Source organism: Gorilla gorilla, chromosome 9 (genome assembly GCF_029281585.2).
Source record: "Gorilla gorilla gorilla isolate KB3781 chromosome 9, NHGRI_mGorGor1-v2.1_pri, whole genome shotgun sequence".
NCBI classification, from domain to species: Eukaryota; Metazoa; Chordata; class Mammalia; order Primates; family Hominidae; genus Gorilla; species Gorilla gorilla.
The window spans coordinates 10,416,415-10,438,422 of record NC_073233.2 but is presented as its reverse complement, the minus strand read 5'-3'; the positions used below and the strand labels follow the sequence as shown (position 1 = coordinate 10,438,422).

Genomic DNA, 22,008 nt, shown 5'->3' with positions numbered 1-22,008 from the left:
AGGCTGAAGCAGGAGGATCTCTTGAGCCCAGGGGGTGGAGGCTGCAGTGAGCCATGTTCATGCTATTGAACTTCAGCCTGGGCAACAGAGCAAGACCCAGAGTCAAAATAATAATAATAATAATAAATAGAAATAAATGAAAAGACAAGACTTCATTTCCTTTTACATGAATTCCTGCAAAGACTTCCCAACTAGAGTCCCTAGGCTTCCAGAATCATTTTCTAAAAGACAGTCTTGAATAGACCTCTCCTCTTCTCGAAAACAAAACAACCAAAAAAACCTGATTTGACTCTCTATTGCCTTCTGCATCCTACTAACTTCCCCACATGCATCTTAAGGTTCCAGGGATCTGACCCCACCCTATACACTCAACCTTAACACCCAGGACCTCCCTACCCATCTTTAAAGGCTACCTCCTCAGAGTCCCACATCCACTCATCCACCTCTTTGTCTTTCTAGACATTAGCATTCTTATCCTATAAGCTGAGTCTGGAACTAAGTCTGCATTAAGTGTGCTCTCACTGCTGCTTCTTGTGGGTGTGTAAGTTTTGTTTCCTCAGGACCAGTGAATTTCTTATAACTGCCATCACAGAACTGGTTCCTAGATGTCAGGACTGACTGACTGACTGACGGGCACTCTCTTTTCACAGTTAAATCTTCTGCCATAGTTTTGAAGTCACATTTTGTTTTAACAGAATCCCAGACCATCTGAGTTGGAAGTGTTCTCCTAGGAGAGTTTAGCATTCTCCCAGGTCAATCCCTTCATATTACCAATGAGGAAATAAGTCCTGGGAGGGAAAGAAACTTATCCAAAGTTATACAGCAAGTTAGTGTTTATGAGATTTAGACTCCTTATAAGAAAGAACTAAGGACAGTAAGAAGGAAGGTTTTGAGGTTTCTTTGGGGAACAGTAAAGAACAGTTCATTACATCTATTTATATGCTAGGAGAAGCAGTCCAGAGACAGGCAGAAGGAAGAATGACCCCATAACAAGCAATGGGAAGCTCAAGACCTCTGGCAGCTACACATTTCTCCCTCTGAAGCTAAGAGGCAAAAAAGATAGAAACAAGTTTCTCCCCAGGAGGAATAACTGCCCAGGGCAATTGGAATATCAGCAACCTAAACTTGCAATGCAGTTTTGGAAGGATGACGCAGCCTGGGCTGCCATGCTGACAAGGTCTCAGGGGCCAAGTGGCTCACACCCAGGTGGAAATAGGAGGTTCCCAAGAACTGGCAGGGCCTCACCTTTCCTGAAGGGGCAGGCCTTACCTTTCCTGAAGGTCATGCAGACTCTGCTCAGCTCGGTGTAACCCCTCCAAGTCCTTCATCATCTTCTTCATGTGCTCCTTGGAGTAACGGTTCTGGATATAGGCAAACCAGCAGCCGCCCACACCAATAACGATAGACACCACCAGCATGAAGTCCTTGAGGTGATTATGGCGAGTCACTGCCAGAGAGGGGAGGGCATGATGAGTTAGGGTGCCCACTGCACACTTAGCCTTGCAGACTCCACTGCATCCCTCCTCTATGAAGCCTTCCATAACAGACACACTCTCCCACTGAGAAGGAATTAGTTTCTCTTCTTAGATACACACTTGCCATACACTATTACAGTAAGCTCTATGTCTATCTCTCTGCTAGCCAAGGCTTTGTTTTGAAATGAGAGGCCTTACAGCAATACAGGATGCTTATTAAATCACACTTTCTTAAGATGCAGTGAAGAGGAGAGAACTAGTGCCTTCTCAATATGCCCCAGCCATCTCTGGGCTGGATGAGCCCATATGCCAAGATGTAGTGGCTTCTGTCATACAGGGTAAGCAATTCTAAAGTTCCACAGTAGGTAAATGGAGATGACTGGTATAAAGGATATAAAGCAATGTCACCAGAAGCCTCAGTTCTGGCTGTAGGACTGAAGTCACTGTAGGAACTAGGTATCCTGGACTACCAGGCCATTCTTGGCACAGATCAGGGAAAGGTCCAGAAGTCTCAATCTATGGAGAACATTTCTAGGCTACTGTGAAATCCAGAGACTCTAGAACAGGATAGCATCAATAAATTCATATGGATGAGACATTATACCTACCAGAAATTGAGGGGCAGAGCTATTTTCAGAGAACACCTGGTAGCAATTCAGTGAACCACGAGGGCCCCAGCCACCAGCTGGGGTTCAAAGAATGCCCATTGTCCAGAGCAAAATTTAAATGTTAAACAAGAAATGACACCACAAGATAAAAAGCAAAAGCCACATCCTAAAAACTTAGCCAATCAGGAGAGAGGCATTTCTGGAACTAATATTGTTCCTGGTATACCAGATCTGGGCTCTGTGCCACAGCACAAAACACTTGAAAGGGGCACTATAAGAAGGAGACAGCTACTCCTGCATCCTCTGTCTAGGTTGTGCTGTGGGCTCAGAGGAGCCCTGGATGTGGGAGTCAGAGAAAGAGGGAAAAAAGGGAGTTATGCCAGGGCTAATGACCCTCTGTGCACAGCAAGTTGCCCTTAAACAGCAGAGAAGGAGGTAGGACTGGCATGATCCTTGGACATAGTAAGGACATGGGGCTGGTGGAAATCCAAAAGGACCCAGGTAGAGCCACCAAGTTAAGGGAAGGTCAAGACACCAGAAAAAGAAACCATATGATACTGATGCCCATAGTTTGACAAGAAGAGTTACCATCATAGCTCCTCACAGAAAGGCTGAGCAGCAGAACATGGGGATGAGATGGGATCAAAGACAGATTAACACATCCTATTTCCACCCAAGGGAGGGGGGTCACTAGGTCAGGGTGGTGGCCATGTCCTTCATATGTTTATTCCAGGCTCTCTGAAAGAAAATTGAGGGTCCTCTAGTGGCCATCCCCTAGCCTCCAGGCAGGCTACAAGTCTAGCCATACGTAAGCCATCACTCTCCTGTCTTTCAGGTTCCAAGGGGAGCTATTTCTGCAGCACAGTGAGTTGCCTTACTTCCTGGAACACACCTGCCTCCTCCAGAGCCACTAGCAGAGCTTGGGGTATTCTTTGTCTCCCCTGTTTGTTAACGACTTTTAATCTTGGTTTCCTAGGGTTTCTCAACTTCAATATCCCCTTTATATTCTTACCAAAAGTCAAAGGTATCCTTGTTCAAACAAGACTCCATGCAACGAGCACTTCCAGTACCTCAAATACTTAAGGTGGGTATGCAGATTGAGCCTAGTTATTTCATTTGGTTTCTTATTCTACCTTATCCAGTTCGATTTGGAACCAGATCTATTATTTTGCCCAGCTTCATATTCTCATCCAAGTCATGAATAAGAATACTGAATAACCAAGGCCAAGGATAAGATCTAACAGTCACTCCCTCCCTCTAAGGTAATACTGTTCCACCTATCACTACCACTGGATTCCTTCAACTAGTTTTGACTCCACTTAAATATACAAATATCCATCCTATCCAACCCTCTGCCTTGTCAAATGTATAGATAAAGTCCGGAAATACTACCTGCCACATCCATGAGCTACCAAGCTTGATAGAAAAAAGATGATTCTAACATGGTTGATTTACTCTTTAAGGTTCCTAGTGATCATCACTTGCCTATATATGCCAGTGCACAGCATAACATCAACCAGCATACAGAAGTCACTCAATAAATCTTGGAAGGATTGATTCTTTACTGATAAGCTTCAAGTATGATAATATCTCCCTTCCCTTAATCCGTATAAGAAAGGAAGGGAAATAGAGAAAATATAAAACATATCAGGCATTTATATTCATCGTCTCTTATCCTCACAACTACTACATAAGATAGGTTATTGGTATTCCCATTCTGTAGACCAAGAAACTGAGGCTCTGTAAGGGACACTAACTTGCTAGAGCTGGGTTTAAATCCAGATTTGCCCAACTACATTGTCTTTCTGCTACACCACACTTTCTCACTACAACTTTCATATTCACGCAGCAAATATTGTTTCTGTTTTGTTACAGGCAAACATCTCTTACAATGGAGATGTCTAATATGGCCCTGATCTAGCTCAAGCTAGACTCTTGGAACTCTTGACTCTAAGAGTTCCAAGGCCTGAGTGTTCCCCCACACAATATCCTGGAAGCTGATAGTGGCATTGCCATCAGGGCAGTGAATACCCAAAGGCCAAATAACCAGGCGTTAAGATTAAACACAAGGGTCCGTGTAGAGAAATTCTTGTGCTACCGAGGGAGGCATCCCACACTATGTGCTAGAAAGCCTGGTTCTATGTTTGCCTCTGCCCCAATTTGTTATATAATTCACTTCCCCTATCTAGACCTCAGCTTCCTCAGCTGTAAAATGCATTAGAGTTACTACAGAGATAGAATGTGTGGTTACTAACGAGATCGAATGTGTAGGTGTAAATGACAGCACTTTGAGGTGTCTTGGAGATACTCAGATGGACATGCCAGGAGATAATTAAGAATATAGATGTGGAGTTTGAGAAAGAAGAAGTAGCTGAAGCAGTAGATGTAAGAATTGTCGGGTCCCTCCCACAGAGCCCTAGGCTGTACCCCACACCACTAAGTGAGTCTATGAATCATTGTGTAGAAAAAGAGGAGAGAATAGGCAAATCAAGAGTCTAATCTATGCCTTACTAATAATCTGCTTCTTCCCATTATAATCCCATTCCCATTCTTCAATTCCTACTGTCTTCTCCCTACCATTGCCCACAAAGCCTTCCATTCCATCTCCTGTGAGCTACGATCAACCCATTCTTTGGACAGGTAAACATAGGTTATCTCTTTATTTCTCAGGGACTGTCTTGTGTGTTTTTCAACTTTTTTTTTCTTTTTTAGAGATGGAGGTCTTGCTATGTTGCCCAGGCTAGTCTTGAGTTCCTAGCCTCAAGAGATCCTCCTACCTCAGCCTCCCAAAGTGGAATTACAGGAGAGAGTCACTGCGCCCAGCCTATTTTTCAACTTCCATGTCAGTCACCATCTGGTAGTCTGTGAGTTCCTCAGGGCCAGGGCACAAGGTTTATTTATATCTCTGTAGCCCCATACTCTTAGCACAGGGTCTGACCAGAACAGGTATTTAGCAAAGGCAGAAAAGGGAGAAAAGGGGAGAATGCAGGGAGGTTTTAGATGGAAAGGGAGCTACAATACAAAGTGCATGTAGAGGGCAAATGCCAGCTCCTGGAGACAAAAAGAGCATGGCCAGCTGCATCGCACAATCCCTACACAAACTCAGCTCTCAGAATCTACCTTGCACTCAGTAGCCATAGCCAGGGCAGAGTAACCATGGAGGTTTCAGGAGAACAGATGTGGCTGGCTAGGTGAACAGAGCTAACCCAGGGAAGCTGGCTGGGACTGGGGGAACCAGAGGATGGCAGAATTCCCAGTCTGTGTGCTGCAATTAGATTTTAGCAAAATGAGGTCAACTATTAACACCATCAGGCCTGAGACAAGGAAAGTGGTTGTAAAAAAATGAGATACTGAGATGTTAACAAAGTCAGGGGTAATAATAAGAATTTTCAGGGTACAAGTTAGCACTGAGAAAGTGAGCATCCAATCATTATCACCTTCTGGAATCCCTTCTCCCAATCTATTCTCTCCACCCTGTCCACTTCACACAATACCCTGGCAGATATAGATATTCATCCCTCACTGCCAAAATATGTAGTAGGAATTTCTTTTGTCATTTACACAGCCTTCTGTGCTGGGATGTCTGTTTAACGTGTAAGAGCTACTCATGGGCCCCCCTCCCTTCTAGTTATAGCCCAACAAATGCTTTAAATGCCTCAGCTATTCAGGTACTCCATAGATAGCATTTCTCCCCAAAACCAAGCTGGGCCAGATTCTTCTCCCAAATCCCCTCACTTCTGTAGTCTGGAGAGGCCCAGCCTCCTTCCATATAACTTCTAGCACACATCTCCCAGCACTCAATTCTGGCTAGATCTTAAGCTGGGTGCTGATGACAGATAAACAAAATTCTTTCATCAAGGAGTTCCCAGTTTAAAGGATAAAAGGCAGAGAGACATATTGTTATCAAAAAAAAAAAAAAAAAAGAAGTACAAAGGGCTGTGGGTTCCTACAGGAGAATAAGAGGAAAGAGTTGAGCATGCCTGTAAAAGGACGGAAAAACATCCTGGAGAGAGCTTGAAGGGCAAATTGGAGCATAACAGAAAAGAGAGAGAGGGTAAGGATGCAGGTACAGAGATCAGAGTGAGCTTTGCCAGAAAAGCAACCACTCCTGCTCACTGGGGACTTTCCCCTATTTTCTGAGCCAATGAAGAAGGAAGATGAGGCATAGTCTTTTCTTTTCCTATCTCCAACTGCCCCTGACCCGCAACAATTATTCTGTAGGCCTCCCTGCACTTTTCTCAATATTCCTGCTGAAAGCACAAAGGGCATGCTAGCCCCTAGCCCAGGACTAAGCACACTGTAGGCACACATTAAATATTAAAAATAGTAGCTACCATTTATTTAGAGCAAATTGGGGCACAGAGAACCTTAGAAATGTGTCCAAGGTCACAAAGCTACTGAGTGATAGAGCTGGTCAGCTTGATTTCAAAGCTGGAACTCTTTATTATATCTTGTTTCCTCTAATGGAAGTAGAAGATGGATAACATCTCCTAACATCTCCAAACACACCTAACATCTGCAAACTGGTACTGTTTGGCGAGCCCTAGATGAGCCTGTAAACCCAGAGCCAACTCTGTAGAGTGAAAAAGATCCTAAAGGGCAGTGTGCTACTCTGTGGTCACATGGGGAGGATTGAGCATGCCATCTACTGTCAGAAAATGGACCTTGAGGTGGCCCTCTGCTGAGCCAGTCTGATCCCTCTTCCCTCTTCCCTCTTCCCAAGTTCTGAGGCTGCTGTGGACAGATGGCACCTGTTCCCTCAGCAGATCCTCTTGGCTACTGCATGACAAACCTTTAATTTAAGATATGTCAAGCCTCAGACCAATAACAGAATTTTTATTATAGCTCAGTGAGGTGGCCATAGCTCACAGCTGTAACAAGTCTAGGTTCTCTGGGGTGTTTGTGTGCTAAATGACTGATGATGAGGTCTAAGTGTCTGCTCACTCAGCCTTAAGAACTCATCCTAAGTTCAGAATACAGGTCAGAGCCAGTACAGGCCTCCTAAATGGGTATTAAAGAATAGAACTGAAATAGGGATTTTTAGTCCATGCTCAGAGGGGAAATAAAGTCTAGAGGGGCACAGATCAAGGGACTTTTTGTAAACACCCAGCGGGCATGTCCCTACCCCTTTCAGAAGTCTCCTGGCAAAGAGCTCCTTAGTATTTTCCTCAGATTCCAGCTGGCGATTTTCAAATGTTTCCTTTGACAAGCATCAGTAGAAAAATATAAAAACAATATTTGCCATCAGGACAGCTGCTGATTTCTAAAACCTTAGCTTCCAAGAGTATACCTAGCTCTGTTAGAATCCTTGAGTGAGAGAACCAGTAAGAACCTTTAATGAACAAACCCATTTTACAAATAAGGAAACCCAAATCTAGGCAGAACTGAATTGCCAAAGCTCACTTAATAAGGCGAGGACCAAGCACAGAAGTCCTAAAAATACAGGATGCAGACACCAGGAAGGAACAGACCTCCTGTCTTTTATACAGAACCCGTATTGAGGAAGAAGTTCCTCCCAAAAATCATAAAATGTCACAGCTGAAAGGAACTGTAGGGAGGAATCTCCTGATACAAATCATAAAACACACCTGAGAAAAGTCACCTACCCGAGGTCACACAGTGAGTGGCAATTTTGAAAAGGGACCAAGGTCACCTGCCAATACAGGGTTCTTCCCCAAACTTCAAACAAGTTGTCTGAATAAAAATCCAGGAGCTACAAAAAAAGCTGTTCAGGCATACCTCGGATACACTGCAAGTTCAGTTTGAGGCCACTGCAATAAAGCTAATATAGCAATAAAGTGAGTCACAAAAATTTTTTAGTTTCCCAGTGATAAAAGTTATGTTTACACTATACTGTAGTCTATTAAGTGTATAATAGCATTATGTCTAAAAATACAGTGTGCGTGCCTTAATTTAAAAATAACTTATTGCTTAAAAATTCCGACACAGAGACTCAAAAGTGAGCACATGCTTTTGGAAATATGGTACCAACAGCTTGATCAACACAGGATTGCCACAAACCTTCAACTTGTAAAAAATGCAATTATCTGCCAAGCGCAATAAGGCAAAGCACAATAAAACAAGGTATGCATGTATATATTTATTATTATTATTAAGATGTAATTCACAGACCCTAAAATTCTAAGTCTCTCTCTTAAAATGGGCAATTCAATGATTGTAGTATATTCACAAGGTTGTGCAACCACTGGCAAAATTAATGTTAGAATATTATCATTACCCCAAAAAGAAATGCCATATCTATTAGCAGTCACTTCCTATTTCCCACTGCCCCCACCCCCAGCCCCAGAAACCACTAATCTATTTTCTGTCTCTATGGATTTGTGTGTTCTGGGCATTTTATATAAGTGAACTCACAAAATTATATAATATGTGGCCTGTTGTGACTGGCTTCTTTTACTTGGCATGTTTTCAAGGTTCATCCACATTGTAGCATATATCAGTACTTCATTCCTTTTAGTGGCTGATTAATATTCTATTGTATGTATATACCATTTTTTTCCCATTCATCAACTGACAGACACTTGAGTTGTTTCCACTTTTTGGCTATTATTCTAATTTCAACACATTCTCACCAACACTTGTTACTGTCTTTTTTATTATATCCTAGTGGGTAAAAAGTGTTAACTCATTGTAGTTTTGATTTGCATTGCCCTGATAATGATGTTGAGCATTGTTTCAGGTGTATATTGGCCATTGAACTGTGGACTATATAAATAATATGTTCAAATCCTTTGTCCATTTTTTGTTTGTTTGTTGTTTTGAGAGAGGGTCTCACCCTGTCACCCAGGCTGGAGTGCAGTGGCACGATCTTGGCTCACTGCAACCTCTGCCTCCCAGGTTTCAGCAATTCTTATGCCTCAACCTCCTGAGTAGCTAGGATTACAGGCATGTGCCACCACACCCGGCTAATTTTTGTATTTTTTTAGTAGAGACAGGGTTTTGCCATGTTGGCCAGGCTGTTCTCAAACTCCTGTCCTCAGGTGATCTGCCCACCTCAGCCTCCCAAAGTGCTGGGATTACTGGCATGAGCCACCGTACCTAGCAAGAATTTTTTATGTATTCTGGATAGTAGAGCCTTGTCAGAAAAATGTTTGCCAATACTTTCTCCATTTTGTGGGTTGTCTTTTCACTTTCTTGGTACATTCTTTGAAGTATAAAACTTTTTTATTTTGGTGAAGTCCAATTTATCTATTCTTTCTTTAGTTGTATATGCTTTTTAAAAAATAATTTGAGGTAAAATTCACATAATATAAAAGTAACCATTTTAAAGTAAGCAATTCAGTGGCATATAGTACATTCATGATGTTATGCAACCACTACCTCTATCTAGTTCCAAAATATTTCTATCACTCTACAGTAAAATTTTTTACCCAGTAAGTGGTTTCTCCCCATTCCCTCCTCCCACCAACCCCTGCCAACCATTAGTCTACATTCTGTCTCTGTGGATTTATCTATTCTAATCATTTCATATTAACAGAATCATATAATATGTGATCTTTTGTGTCTGGCTTCTTTCATTTAGCATAATGTTTTCCAGGTTCATCCACATTGTAGCATGTATCAGAACTTCATTCCATTTATAGGTGAATAATACTCCATTGCACCACAATGTATTTATCTATTTATCTATTAATAGACAGTTGGGTTGTTTTATTTTTTGGCTCTTGTGACATGTGCTGCTATGAAAATGCATGTACATGCACTTGTTTGAGTACTTGTCTTCAATTCTTTGCATATATACCTAAGTGTGGAATTGCTAGGTTCTAGGGTAACTCTGTGTCTAATTTCTGAGAAACCACCAGACTATTTTACACAGTAGCTGAACCGTTTTACCTTCTCACCAGCAATATACAGGGTTCCAATTTCTCTATACCCTCGCCAACACAAGTTTTCCATTTTTAAAAACTATTATTATTATAAGTATCCCAGTCAGTGTGAAGTATATTCTTAGCTTCAGTACCTGTGTTCTGCCTATCTCAGGAAGATAGTTTTCCTGCTGATCTCTGGCCTTCCTTAAGTTAGATCACATGCAGCACATGGGCTACATGCAATAAGCCTAAGAGAAGAATACCCCTGTCCTGGTATCAGTCCAACCTGCTCCACCAGGGCCCCTCTTGTTGGTTCTGATATCCTGGACCCAGTACCATGTCCCCAGCATTCTGGTTCCCATGCTAGCTGATTTTTTCAGATAAAATCCTTGACTGCTTTAACCTGCAGTTTCTGCTGTACCCTTTCAGACATGATAAATCTGATTTTGATACAGATAAAGCTTGATAATATATATTACAAGGCTAAGGAAGACTTTCAGGCTGCTGAAAGCTTCCCCTTGCATGGTGGTGACAGAGGAGAACCTCTGCAAAAGTAGCCTAGCTTTTATAGTTGGGTATAAGTGTCCTTGTTGGTGTATACAAAGAGATGTGTAAGCTGTTAACATAGGGAGAGTTTAATAAGGCCACTTCTCATCTTTCAAGACTCAGCTCAAGAATTACTTTCTCCATAAAGTTTCCCTGGACTCCAATAGGAAACTCCTCCCTAGTTTGTGCCCCCAGTTGAACTCTGGAAAGACTTACATAATAGCTATAACACTTACTATATTTGTTGACACTTTACTATATTTGTTGACGTAGCTATCTCCATTTAGATAGAAGTATTGGAGAGCAGGGACCCTGCCGTTTATGCTGGTACATAGAATGTGCTCAATAAAGGTTAGTGAATGACTGGAAGGCCATTGCTCAATACAGAGACTACGCCTTACATAAAGAGTAGAACCACTCACTGTGTCGTTATTCAAAACTACCAATGAAGGTGAGTAAAATGTGTCCTAGAACCCTCCACTCCCCCAAAAAAAAGGTGGCAAAGGAAGTGGAAACATTAGTCTTCTCCCAGGTTGCTCTGTTTCATACTTTCAAAAAGTATGGATCCACTTGTATTGAGACATCAACTTGCACATTAGCCAAGCCATATTCACAGACAGGGAAATGTTATATGGCCTCTGACCTTGCCTGCCAGCTGCTTCTCTGGACTGTTTCCTGGTTCAATAGCATTCTCCTGCTGGCACCCTAAATCGAGGCCAGCCATTCCCAAAGGGCAGGAAGTGGGCCCTAAGAGCCTGTTTGGTTGAAAATAGTTTTCCAAGAAATCTCACTACTTTTTGCTCCCCCTTGGTTCACTTAGAATTAGAAAAAGGATGGCAGGCTGGCCGTTCCTACCACGTAGATCTGTAGAGACTGAACAACCTAATTCTCTCAACTAGACCCTGGCTGAAGAGACCACCCTTTCTTAGGCCTGAGTGTGTCTACTGCTTCAGTGAAAACCCACTTAGTCCTCCTTGGTCATTCAATAATACAAAGATGTTCATTAATCAGTTCATGCACTCTACATGTCTACAATAACCCACTGTCATTATATATATATAAACCTGCTGATATGCTATTGAAATGAAATATAGAAGTAGGTAACAGGTAAAAAGCTTTCAGCCCATAGGGGGTTACTTCTATCCCTGAGCATACTTTTCATATTTTAGCTTTTGTACTCTTGCTCAGGTTGTTTACTCTGCCTAGAATGTCCTATTCTGCCACCTCCATAGAATAAAGCTCTATCCACCCTTAAAGGCAGAGGTAACATGTCACCTTGTCTATAGGATACCTTCACTAGCCCTCATCTGGGCCTCAGAAGTACTGTGTACCTCTACAGAACACACATGTTATCCCTTCAGGGCAGAACATGATTCATTCCAGGTCTTCCTACAGGGTCCAGCACAGCACTGGCACAATGCAGATATTTCCTTAAAGTATTTAATGAATGCATGTTGCTACGTGTCTGGACTAAAATGTAAGACTCTTTCATACCTTAATACCAGTGGAAATAGTATAGGTGCTATCTTGCAGGTGTGCCTAGGAGACCCAGAGCCTTAGCCTTAGTCTATCCACTACAACAGCTTTGGTTTCCATGGCACAGCAGTAGCCCTTCTCAACACAAGACTCACAGAGAGGAGGCCCAAAGAGCACTGTATCCAGGGCCTTCAGCTGCAGCTTCTGCCGATGACTCCGGTCTGTCATCTTCAGCACAGTCCCTGTCATGGTGGTGTTGGTGACAGCCAGCCTGTTGAGGCAAAGAGTAGCAGATCAGTTCCCTTCCAGTAAAGCCAGGAAGGATCCTGGTAGGATTACCCGCCTCCCCCAGGAACACTTCTAGCTCTTGGTGATTGCTCCCCTCTGCACTCTAGAACACAGAGTCTATACCAGTTGGGTCTCAACAGGGTATATGGAGAGACACATAACATTTACCAAGAATTTATTCAGCCCTCTCCCCATATCCACCAACTTCTAAGCACCCTATCCTCTAAGGATTACCTGTCTGTGACCATTCCCACACCCAACTAAATTTTCTGTTGTGCTTCTCCTTCCAGGGTTTATCCTCTACATATTTTCCCCACCTCCTACCATTTATAAATGCATTTCCTGTGCAGCCCAGGTCAAACTGTCATGTCATATGACGCAGTGATTCTGGGACTTATGAATTATCCTAATCTAAACTCACTGTCTTTATATATAAACCTGCTGATGTGCTATTGAAATGAAATATAGAAAAGGAAAAAAAATTTTAATTAACCACTGATGACAAAAATGGAATTAGTCCTTTTAGCTTGTATTTGAGTCACTGCAATACAAGTTACCTCCAATAAAATTACTGTAATTTTTTATGACCTCCACCCATACTGTCAGTGATAACTTTAATAAGAGAAAGCCTGTGAACAAGAAAATGAGCTAGGAAAAATGGAACTTTGTTTCTCTTCTGCTGGAACACAGTGGATATAAGAGGAGGCGGGTAAAAGATATGAAAGGTTGAAAACCACTGGTCTAGGTCCCACAAGTAAGCACTTAATTCTATACTACTCTATAAGATTGGTGCTCTTTTCTGATGCATAGCTTTATTTCCCCTGCTAGAAAAGAAGCTTCTGACATCACAGTGTGATTTATACTCCTGTCTGAGCATACAGGAACAGCTACTTCTTTCTCTGGCCTTGGAAAGCAATCAAGCCCACCAGTAAGAGACGCAGTGAGGCACTGTGATGGGGTGTGGGAGTGGTCAGGAGATCTGGCTTCTCATTTCAGCTCTACTAGTGACTCATTTGTCTGATCATAAGTTGCTTTGTTCCTCCCCAAGGACCTCAGTTTCCTACTGTGCAAACTTATGTAAAATCAGATGCTTCCTACAAGCCTGGGAGTTCTTGGGGTTCCTCTTTGAAACACTTGTGCTGCAGTTCGTCTGACTAACGAGAATAAACATTGTCATCTTTTCTACAGTCTATTTCTCAAAGAAACCTATGAACTGGAATGCTATCTACTTGCAAGCAATGAAAGAAATGAGAAAGGAGCTAACACTGAATAAGCAACTACTGTGTGTCTGCTACTGTTCTGATACTTTACATACAATACCTCATTCAGTCCTCACAACAACCTTAAGAACTCAGTTCCATTATTAGTGTCACTTTCTTTTTTTTTTTTTTTTTTTTTTGAGACGGAGTCTCGCTCTGTCGCTTAGGCTGGAGTGCAGTGGCGCGATCTCAGCTCACTGCAAGCTCCACTTCCCGGGCTCACGCCATTCTCCTGCCTCAGCCTCCCGAGTAGCTGGGACTACAGGCACCTGCCACCACGCCTGGCTAATTTTTTGTATTTTTAGTAGAGATGGGGTTTCACCATGTTAGCCAGGATAGTCTCGATCTCCTGACCTCCTGATCCACCCACCTTGGCCTCCCAAAGTGCTGGGATTACAGGTGTGAGCCACTGCACCCGGCCTAGTGCGACTTTCTAGATAAGAAAATGGAGACTTAGAGTTGAGTAATTTGCCCAAAGTCACACACAAGTAAGTGGCAAAGCCAGAGAATGAACTCAAATCTGCTAGATTATTCTCATTATACCATGTGAGCTAGTGATGGGCCTAGAACCACCCTCACTTCACCCCAAGCACTGAAGGCCCCATGCTTCCTCCTGTCACTAAGGTGCCACAGCTTGACATCCCCTACACCTGTGCCCAGCCTGGCTGGACCTGGTCGTGGCTGTAATTCTAGCCACAAAAAAGCTAAGTGAACCAATGACCTGAGAACTGACTTCTTATCCTATGCTTTGCAGTTTTAATCCAAGCCAAAGATATCCCCCCATGAGGAAAATGGTCCAGGGATCCACAAGGCAATATTGCTATTTCTATGGGTAGCAAGAAAGAAACCTAAATCCTGGATCTTAGTGGTCAGTCATCTACTTTTCCATTAAACATGGAGTTCCTCAAGTCAGGGGTCAGGTCTAATACATCTCTTTGTCCTCTGGGCCCACCAGAGAGTATGGCACATGGTAGGTGCTTAGTGAAGTTTTGTAAAATAGAACTAAACTGAATATTGAAAGGAAGCCTATCTTTAACCACATGGCACAAGAGGAAGATGCAGTGAAAAAAAGCAGGGCATTTAGAACAAGACAGACCTGGGTTCAAATCCCAGCTCTGCCACTTACCAGCTTGGATAAATTATAAAATATTTGAGATTCAGTTTGTTCACCCAAAGGTTGGGATACTCTTCCTCCCAGAGTTGTGAGAATCAACTGAAATAATATGTAGGAAAGCACTCTATAAAGGGAGGTAGAAACATTAAGATTATTACTCTCTCCAGAGTAGGGAGAAGCTGTGAAGAAGAGGCTGCAGGCAGCAGAGGAGGGAACAGCCAGCTCAGCTAGGCCTGGACAGCAGTGCTCAGTAGCTCTGTGGCTGGAGACTGCAAAGTGTGCGCATTCCAACAGCTTCACCTTCCCCTTTCCCCTTTGCTGAAGCTCAAAACCAGATGCACCTACATAATAAGATGACAGATTATACATAATCAGCACTTACCAGATAGTAAGCCCTTTGAGGGCAAGGACAGCTTGTTGTCATCTTTATCCCTAGCACCCAGCACAAGTGCTTGGCACAGAGCAGGTACCCAGTAAATATTTGTTGGATGAATAAGTAAATGGATTAATGACTGAATGGCATATGGCACTAGTTTGACATAACAAGAAGTCCAAGCAGTACTCCATCCCCTTCCCACTCCCAGCCCAAGCCCTAGCATATTCAGCGTGTAAAGTAGGCAAAGAGTTATGAAACAACAGCTGTTGGAGTCATCCCAGAGATGAGGCTGGGGCCAATGGCAATCAACCTCTCCTCTGTACCATGTTTATTATAAATAAGCTGTATATGGATAACCCAGGGGAGGCTAAAAGAGCCCTGAGGCTCCCGGGTGATAAAAGAGGCAGCTGCTCAGGGCACAGGAAAAAAAAAAAGAAAAGAAAAAAGAAAGAAACACCAACAGGGTTTGATGTATACCAAGATTCAAATCTGTTTTGCCCCTAACTCATCATGTTTGTGACCTTGGATAAGTTACTTAACCAGTTTCATCATCTCTATACAATAATACCCACCTTACAGGACTGATGTAAGAATTAAATGAGATACTGTATACAGTGTTGAGTAGAATGCCTGGCATGTACTAAGCACTCAGTAAATGGCAGCTATCAGTACTATTCCCAGGATTGACAGGAATATTAAAGAAGAGAGTGGATACAAAGTGCCCATCATACTTTATAGCAAGTGCACAACAGATGTGAGAAGAGGCAAGATCTATAGACGCTGCCCTGAAAAAGGCAGAACCTCACTTAACTGGCCAGAGCAATCTGAAGGCAGGCCCACTCCAGCCCATTCCCCGTACCCTCAACAGAGAAAAACCCAGTCCCCTCCTGACCTTGGCATGGCATGGCCACTGAGCTGAAGCTTCCGGAAGGTCTCCTCATACTGAGGCAGCTCCACATATGTGATCAGCCACTGTACCACCTCATCCACGGTCCAATTGTATACTGTGAAAAGAGACAAGCAAAGCCATGACTCTAGAATGCCAAGCACTGCTTGCATTTATTGTCATACTGACCTTAATATTTACCACATTTGTGTGTTTAATATCTATCTGTCCCATAAAATACTAAGTATGAAAAGAGTATACACTGTGAGTCTATTTATATGAAATCCTAGAAAAGACAAATCTATAGTGATAGAAAGCAGATCAATGGTTAGCTGGAGCCAGGAAGGGAGCTGGGGACTGACTGGGAAAAAATCACAAATGCAACATTATAAGGTGATGGATATATTCTATATCTTGAATGTGGTGGTGGTTACACAAATGATAACATCTGTCAAAATGCGTCAAACTGTACATTTAAAATAGGTGTATCTTCTTTTATGTAAATTATAACTCAATAAATTTGATTTTGGCATATTTTTAAACTGTTGTGACCAGGGTTGAGAATCAATTATCCATCCATCCATTCGTCCAGCTATTCAACTGAGCATTCATAAGGGGACTACTTAGTGCCAAGCCTGGAGGAAGTTAGTTCCCAATCCAGTGGAAGAGATCAAAAGCTAAACAGCATGAGTGAAGCACAGATTCTGATGAGAAAAATACATACGGCACAGAGAAGAAAGGAAATAACTGCCTAGGGCTTCAGGGACAGCCTCAGAGAAGATGATGTATTGCAACATAAAGGATTAGTAGAAGCTTATCTCAAATATTTCATGGGTGTGGGGAGAGGAGGGCACTCAATACAGAATGAAGACAGGTGCAAAAGAAAAGATGTGAAGTTTGATGTGTGTGAAACAGCAGTCCCCAACCTTTTTGGCATGAGGGACTGGTTTCATGGAAGATGATTTTTCCACGGACCTGGGCAGGGAGATGGTTTCAGCATGAAACTGTTCCACCTAGATCATCAGGCATCAGTTAGATTCTCATAAGAAGCACGTAACCTAGATCCCTCACATGTGCAGTTCATAATAGGGTTCACACTCCTATGAGGATCTAATGCCACTGCTGATCTGACAAAAGGTGGAGTTCAGGCAGTAATACTCCCTCACCCACCACTTATCTCCTGCTGTGCAGCCCAGTCCCTAACGGGCCATGGACTGACACAGGTCCGTGGCCCAGGGGTTGGGGACCCCTGGTCTAGAATATAGAATATATGGCAGGTAGTGGCAGAAGAAGGTTGAAGCCGTGTCACAAAGAGTCTTGACTACCATGCTAAGATAGCTACTAGTATTGTCCTGGGATAAGCCTAACTCAGGTTGCTCTGGCCAGTTAGGTGAGGCCCAACCCTTTTCAGGACAGAATCTATAGACCTCTCCTCCTCTCACATCTACTGTGTGCTTAGTATAGAGCACACTGGGCACTTTATAGCCATTCTCTTATTTGATGTTATTCAGAGCTGCACTGTCCAAGCAGTAGTAGCCAGTAGCCACACTGGCAATTTAAATTTAAATTTAAATTTATTAAAATTAAATAAATTAAGAATTCAGTTCCTCGATGGCACTAGCCACACTTCAAGTGCCCAATAGCTAGATGTGGCTAGTGCGTACCATATTAGACAGCATAAACTATACAACATTTCCATCATTGTAGAAAGTTCTGTTAGACAGCACTGGTCAAGATAATTTAATATAGGCCGGGCATGGTAGCTCACACCTGTAATTCCAGCACTTTGAGAGGCTAAGGCAGGAGATTGCTTGAACTCCAGAATTCAAGACCAGCCTGGGCAATACAGTGAGACCCTGTCTCTATTAAATTTTTTTTTTTCTATTTGGTTGTCTGGTTTTTCTTTCTTTCTTTTTTTTATTTTATTATACTTTAAGTTCTAGGGCACATGTGCACAATGTGCAGGTTTTTTACATATGTATACATGTGCCATGTTGGTGTGCTGCACCCAGTAACTGGTCATTTACATTAGGTATATCTCCTAATGCTATCTCTCCCCCTTCCCCTCACCCCACAACAGGCCCCAGTGTGTGATGTTCCCCTTCCTGTGTCCAAGTGTTCTCACTGTTCAATTCCCACCTATGAGTGAGAACATGCGGTGTTTGGTTTTTTGTTCTTGCGATATTTTGCTGAGAATGATGGTTTCCAGCTTCATCCATGTCCCTACAAAGGACATGAATTCATCCTTTTTTACGGCTGCATAGTATTCCATGGTGTATATGTGCCACATCTTCTTAATCCAATCTATCGTTGATGGACATTTGGGTTGGTTCCAAGTCTTTGCTATTATGAATAGTGCTGCAATAAACACACGTGTGCATGTGTCTTTATAGCAGCATGATTTATAATCCTTTGGGTATATACCCAGTAATGGGATGGCTGGGTCAAATGGTATTTCTAGTTCTAGATCCCTGAGGAATCTCCACACTGTCTTCCACAATGGTTAAACTAGTTTACAGTCCCACCAACAGTGTAAAAGTGTTCCTATTTCTCCACATCCTCTCCAGCACCTGTTGTTTCCTGACTTTTTAATGATCACCATTCTAACTGGTGTGAGATGGTATCTCATTGTGGTTTTGATTTGCATTTCTCTGATGGCCAGTGAAGATGAGCATTTTTTCATGTGTCTGTTGGCTGCATAAATGTCTTCTTTTGAGAAGTGTCTGTTCATATCCTTCGCCTACTTTTTGATGGGGTTTTTTCTTGTAACTTTTTTTGAGTTCTTTGTAGATTCTGGATATTAGCCCTTTGTCAGATGAGTATATTGCAAAACTTTTCTCCCATTCTGTAGGTTGCCTGTTCACTCTGATGGTAGTTTCTCTTGCTGAGCAGAAGCTCTTTAGTTTAATTAGATTCCATTTGTCCATTCTGGCTTTTGTTGCCATTGCTTTTGGTGTTTTAGACATGAAGTCCTTGCTCATGCCTATGTCCTGAATGGTATTGCCTAGGTTTTCTTCTAGGGTTTTCATGGTTTTAGGTCTAACATGTAAGTCTTTAATCCATCTTGAATTAATTTTTGTATAAGGTGTAAGGAAGGGATCCAGTTTCAGCTTTCTACATATGGCTAGCCAGTTTTCCCAACACCATTTATTAAACAGGGAATCCTTTCCCCATTTCTTGTTTTTGTCAGGTTTGTCAAAGATCAGATGGTTACAGATTTGTGGTATTATTTCTGAGGGCTCTGTTCTGCTCCATTGGTCTATATCTCTGTTTTGGTACCAGTACCATGCTGTTTTGGTTACTGTAGCCTTGTAGTATAGTTTGAAGTCAGGTAGCATGATGCCTCCAGCTTTGTTCTTTTGGCTTAGGCTCTTTTTTGGTTCCATATGAACTTTAAAGTAGTTTTTTCCAATTCTGTGAAAAAATTCATTGGTAGCTTGATGGGCATGGCACTGAATCTATAAATTACCTTGGGCAATATGGCCATTTTCACAATATTGATTCTTCCTATCCATGAGCATGGAATGTTCTTCCATTTGTTTGTGTCCTCTTTTATTTCATTGAGCAGTGGTTTGTAGTTCTCCTTGAAGAGGTGCTTCACATCCCTTGTAAGTTGGATTCCTAGGTATTTTATTCTCTTTGAAGCTATTGCGAATGGGAGTTCACTCATGATTTGGCTCTCTGTTTGTCTGTTCTTGGTGTATAGGAATGCTTATGATTTTTGCACATTGATTTTGTAATCCTGAGACTTTGCTGAAGTTGCTTATCAGCTTAAGGAGATTTTGGGCTGAGACGATGGGGTTTTCTAAACATACAATCATGTCATCTGCAAACAGGGACAATTAGCCAGGTGTGGTGGTGCACACCTAGAGTCCCAGCTCCTCAGGAGGCTGAGGTGGGAGGATCACTTGAGCCTGGGAGATTGAGCCTGCAGTGAGCCATTATCATGCCACTGTACTCTAGCCTGAGTGACGGAGTAAGACTTTTGCAAAACAGATAAAAAAAGATAATTTACGGCCAGGCAGTGGTTCATGACTGTAATCCCAGCACTTTGGGAGGCCAAGGCAGGTGGATCATCTGAGCTCAAGAGTTCAAGACCATCCTGGCCAACATGGTGAAACCTCGTCTCTATTAAAAACACAGAAATTAGCCAGGCGTGGTGGTGCATGCCTGTAGTCCCAGCTACTCAGGAGGCTGAGGCAGGAAAATCGCTTGAACTCGGGAAGCAGAGGTTGCAGTGAGCTGAGATTGTGTCACTGCACTCCAGCCTGAGTGACAGAGCAAGACTCCATCTCAAAAAAAAAAAAAGACAATTTACCATTAAAATGTTTTGATTCTATATTTATATTTTGGAAATAAGCTAAAAGTAAAAAGCAAAAGTATATTCTGTATCATCTAGATATATAAGAATACAGGCTCTCAACTTCAGTGCTCATGTTGCATTTGTGTTTATAAGTGTGTTGATGCAAAATAGTTACAGTGACACAGTTCACCTTTAAACAATGCAGGTTTTAACTTCCTGGGTCCATTTATACATGAATTTTATACATGGATTTTTTTTCAATAAAAGGTATACTGAGTGTGCCTGCTTCTCCCACCTCCCTTCCTACCTTCTCTATCTTTTCTGCCTCTGCCACCCCTGAGACAGCAAGACTAATCTCTCTTCTTCCTCCTCGTCCTCCAGCCCACTCAATGTGAAGATGAGGATGAAAACCTTTATGGTGATCCACTTCCACTTAATAAACAGTAAATATATTTTCTCTTCCTTATGATTATCTTAATAACATTTCCTCTTCTCTTACTTTATTGTAAGAATACAGTATATAATACATATAACATATAAAATATGTGTTAATAGGCTGTTTATGTTATTGGTAAGTCTTCTGGTCAACAAGCTATTAATAGTTCAATTTTGAGGGAGTCAAAAGTTGTAAGTGGATTTCTGACTACATGGGGGAAAAGGGACAGTCAGCACCCCTAACCCCTATGTTGTTAAGGCTCAACTGTATTTTCCTGGAATTTTAGGACATGATGTGCTTCATAACAATAATATATCTCAAATTTAAATATTTTAATACAAAAGAACCCAGAGGTCAAACTGATGTTTTTACACAAAATATACATTCATAATTGCAATTCAAAAAGACAAATATTACCCACTAAAAGATATAAACTGTCTTTTAGTTTAATTCAGACAAGAACTGTCCCAATTGGTGCATCCCCAGAGAGACTAATGTAGTATAACAGGATCACCTATTACGATCTATCTGATAGCACTGTAATGAACATGGTTCACTTTTGCCACCAAGCATCCACTTCCCTTTTTGGTGGCAACAGTATTCTGAATTTGTATGAACAGAACCACTCCTCCCTTGTTCTCAGCTAATATGCTTCAGGCAAAGCTAAATCAGCCTTTAAAAGTAGAGTATGTAACCCAAGCTAAACCAATCAATACATTCCATCTTTCTGCCCATAGTGCTTAGTTCAGGGATGAGTACATAACCCAAGTCAAGGCTGAAGAAACTGAATTCTAAAATTTTTGTTTGGCCCATAGGGGATATGCTTGCTTTTCCACTATACTGGTGTCTGGGATAAAATGAACCTGAACTATAATGTTAATAACAACAACAATAATAATAATAGTAATAGAAGCCATCTCTTACATAGTGCTTAGTCTATGAGAGTATTGTTCTAAGTACCTCACATGTATTAACTCACTAATCTTCATCATTTTCATATGAAGTAGATATCCTATTTTATCCCCATTTTAAGGATGAAGAAACTAAAGCACAGCGAGCTTATATAACTTTCCCAAAGTCACCCAGCTAGGAACTGGGAAAGCCAAGATTTGGTCTCAGGCAGTTTGGCTCCATCATTCACGTTCTAAGCGTGTGTGTGTGTGTGTGTGTGTGTGTGTGTGTGTGTGTGTGTGTGTTTGGGCAGGGGGGTGGTGTATACAACCTCCCTGATGCTGCTGGAAGCCTTCATACAGAGGAAAAGCTGAGTCAAGATCCAGATGACAGGCCAGGCACAGTGACTCACGCCTATAATCCCAGCACTTTGGGAGACTGAGGCAGGAGGATCACTTGAACTCAGGGGTTTGAGATCAGTCGGGGCAACATAGGGAGACCACACATCTACAAAAAATAAA

The 22,008-nt window shown here is 42.1% G+C and overlaps 1 protein-coding gene across 5 annotated transcripts in view; it reads right to left on the bottom strand.

Annotated features, from left to right (window-relative positions):
• Positions 1 to 22,008, bottom strand: part of STIM1 (stromal interaction molecule 1) — a 238,412-nt gene that overhangs the window by 21,687 nt on the left and 194,717 nt on the right. For all 5 annotated transcript variants that reach the window (XM_004050497.5, XM_019036629.4, XM_019036628.4 and 2 more), the window contains exons 4-6: positions 15,864 to 15,975; positions 12,090 to 12,205; positions 1,270 to 1,447 (exon numbers count right to left, since the gene is read on the bottom strand). In XM_004050497.5, coding sequence (XP_004050545.1) covers positions 1,270 to 1,447; positions 12,090 to 12,205; positions 15,864 to 15,975 — 406 coding nt within the window. The remainder of the gene's footprint in view (positions 1 to 1,269; positions 1,448 to 12,089; positions 12,206 to 15,863; positions 15,976 to 22,008) is intronic.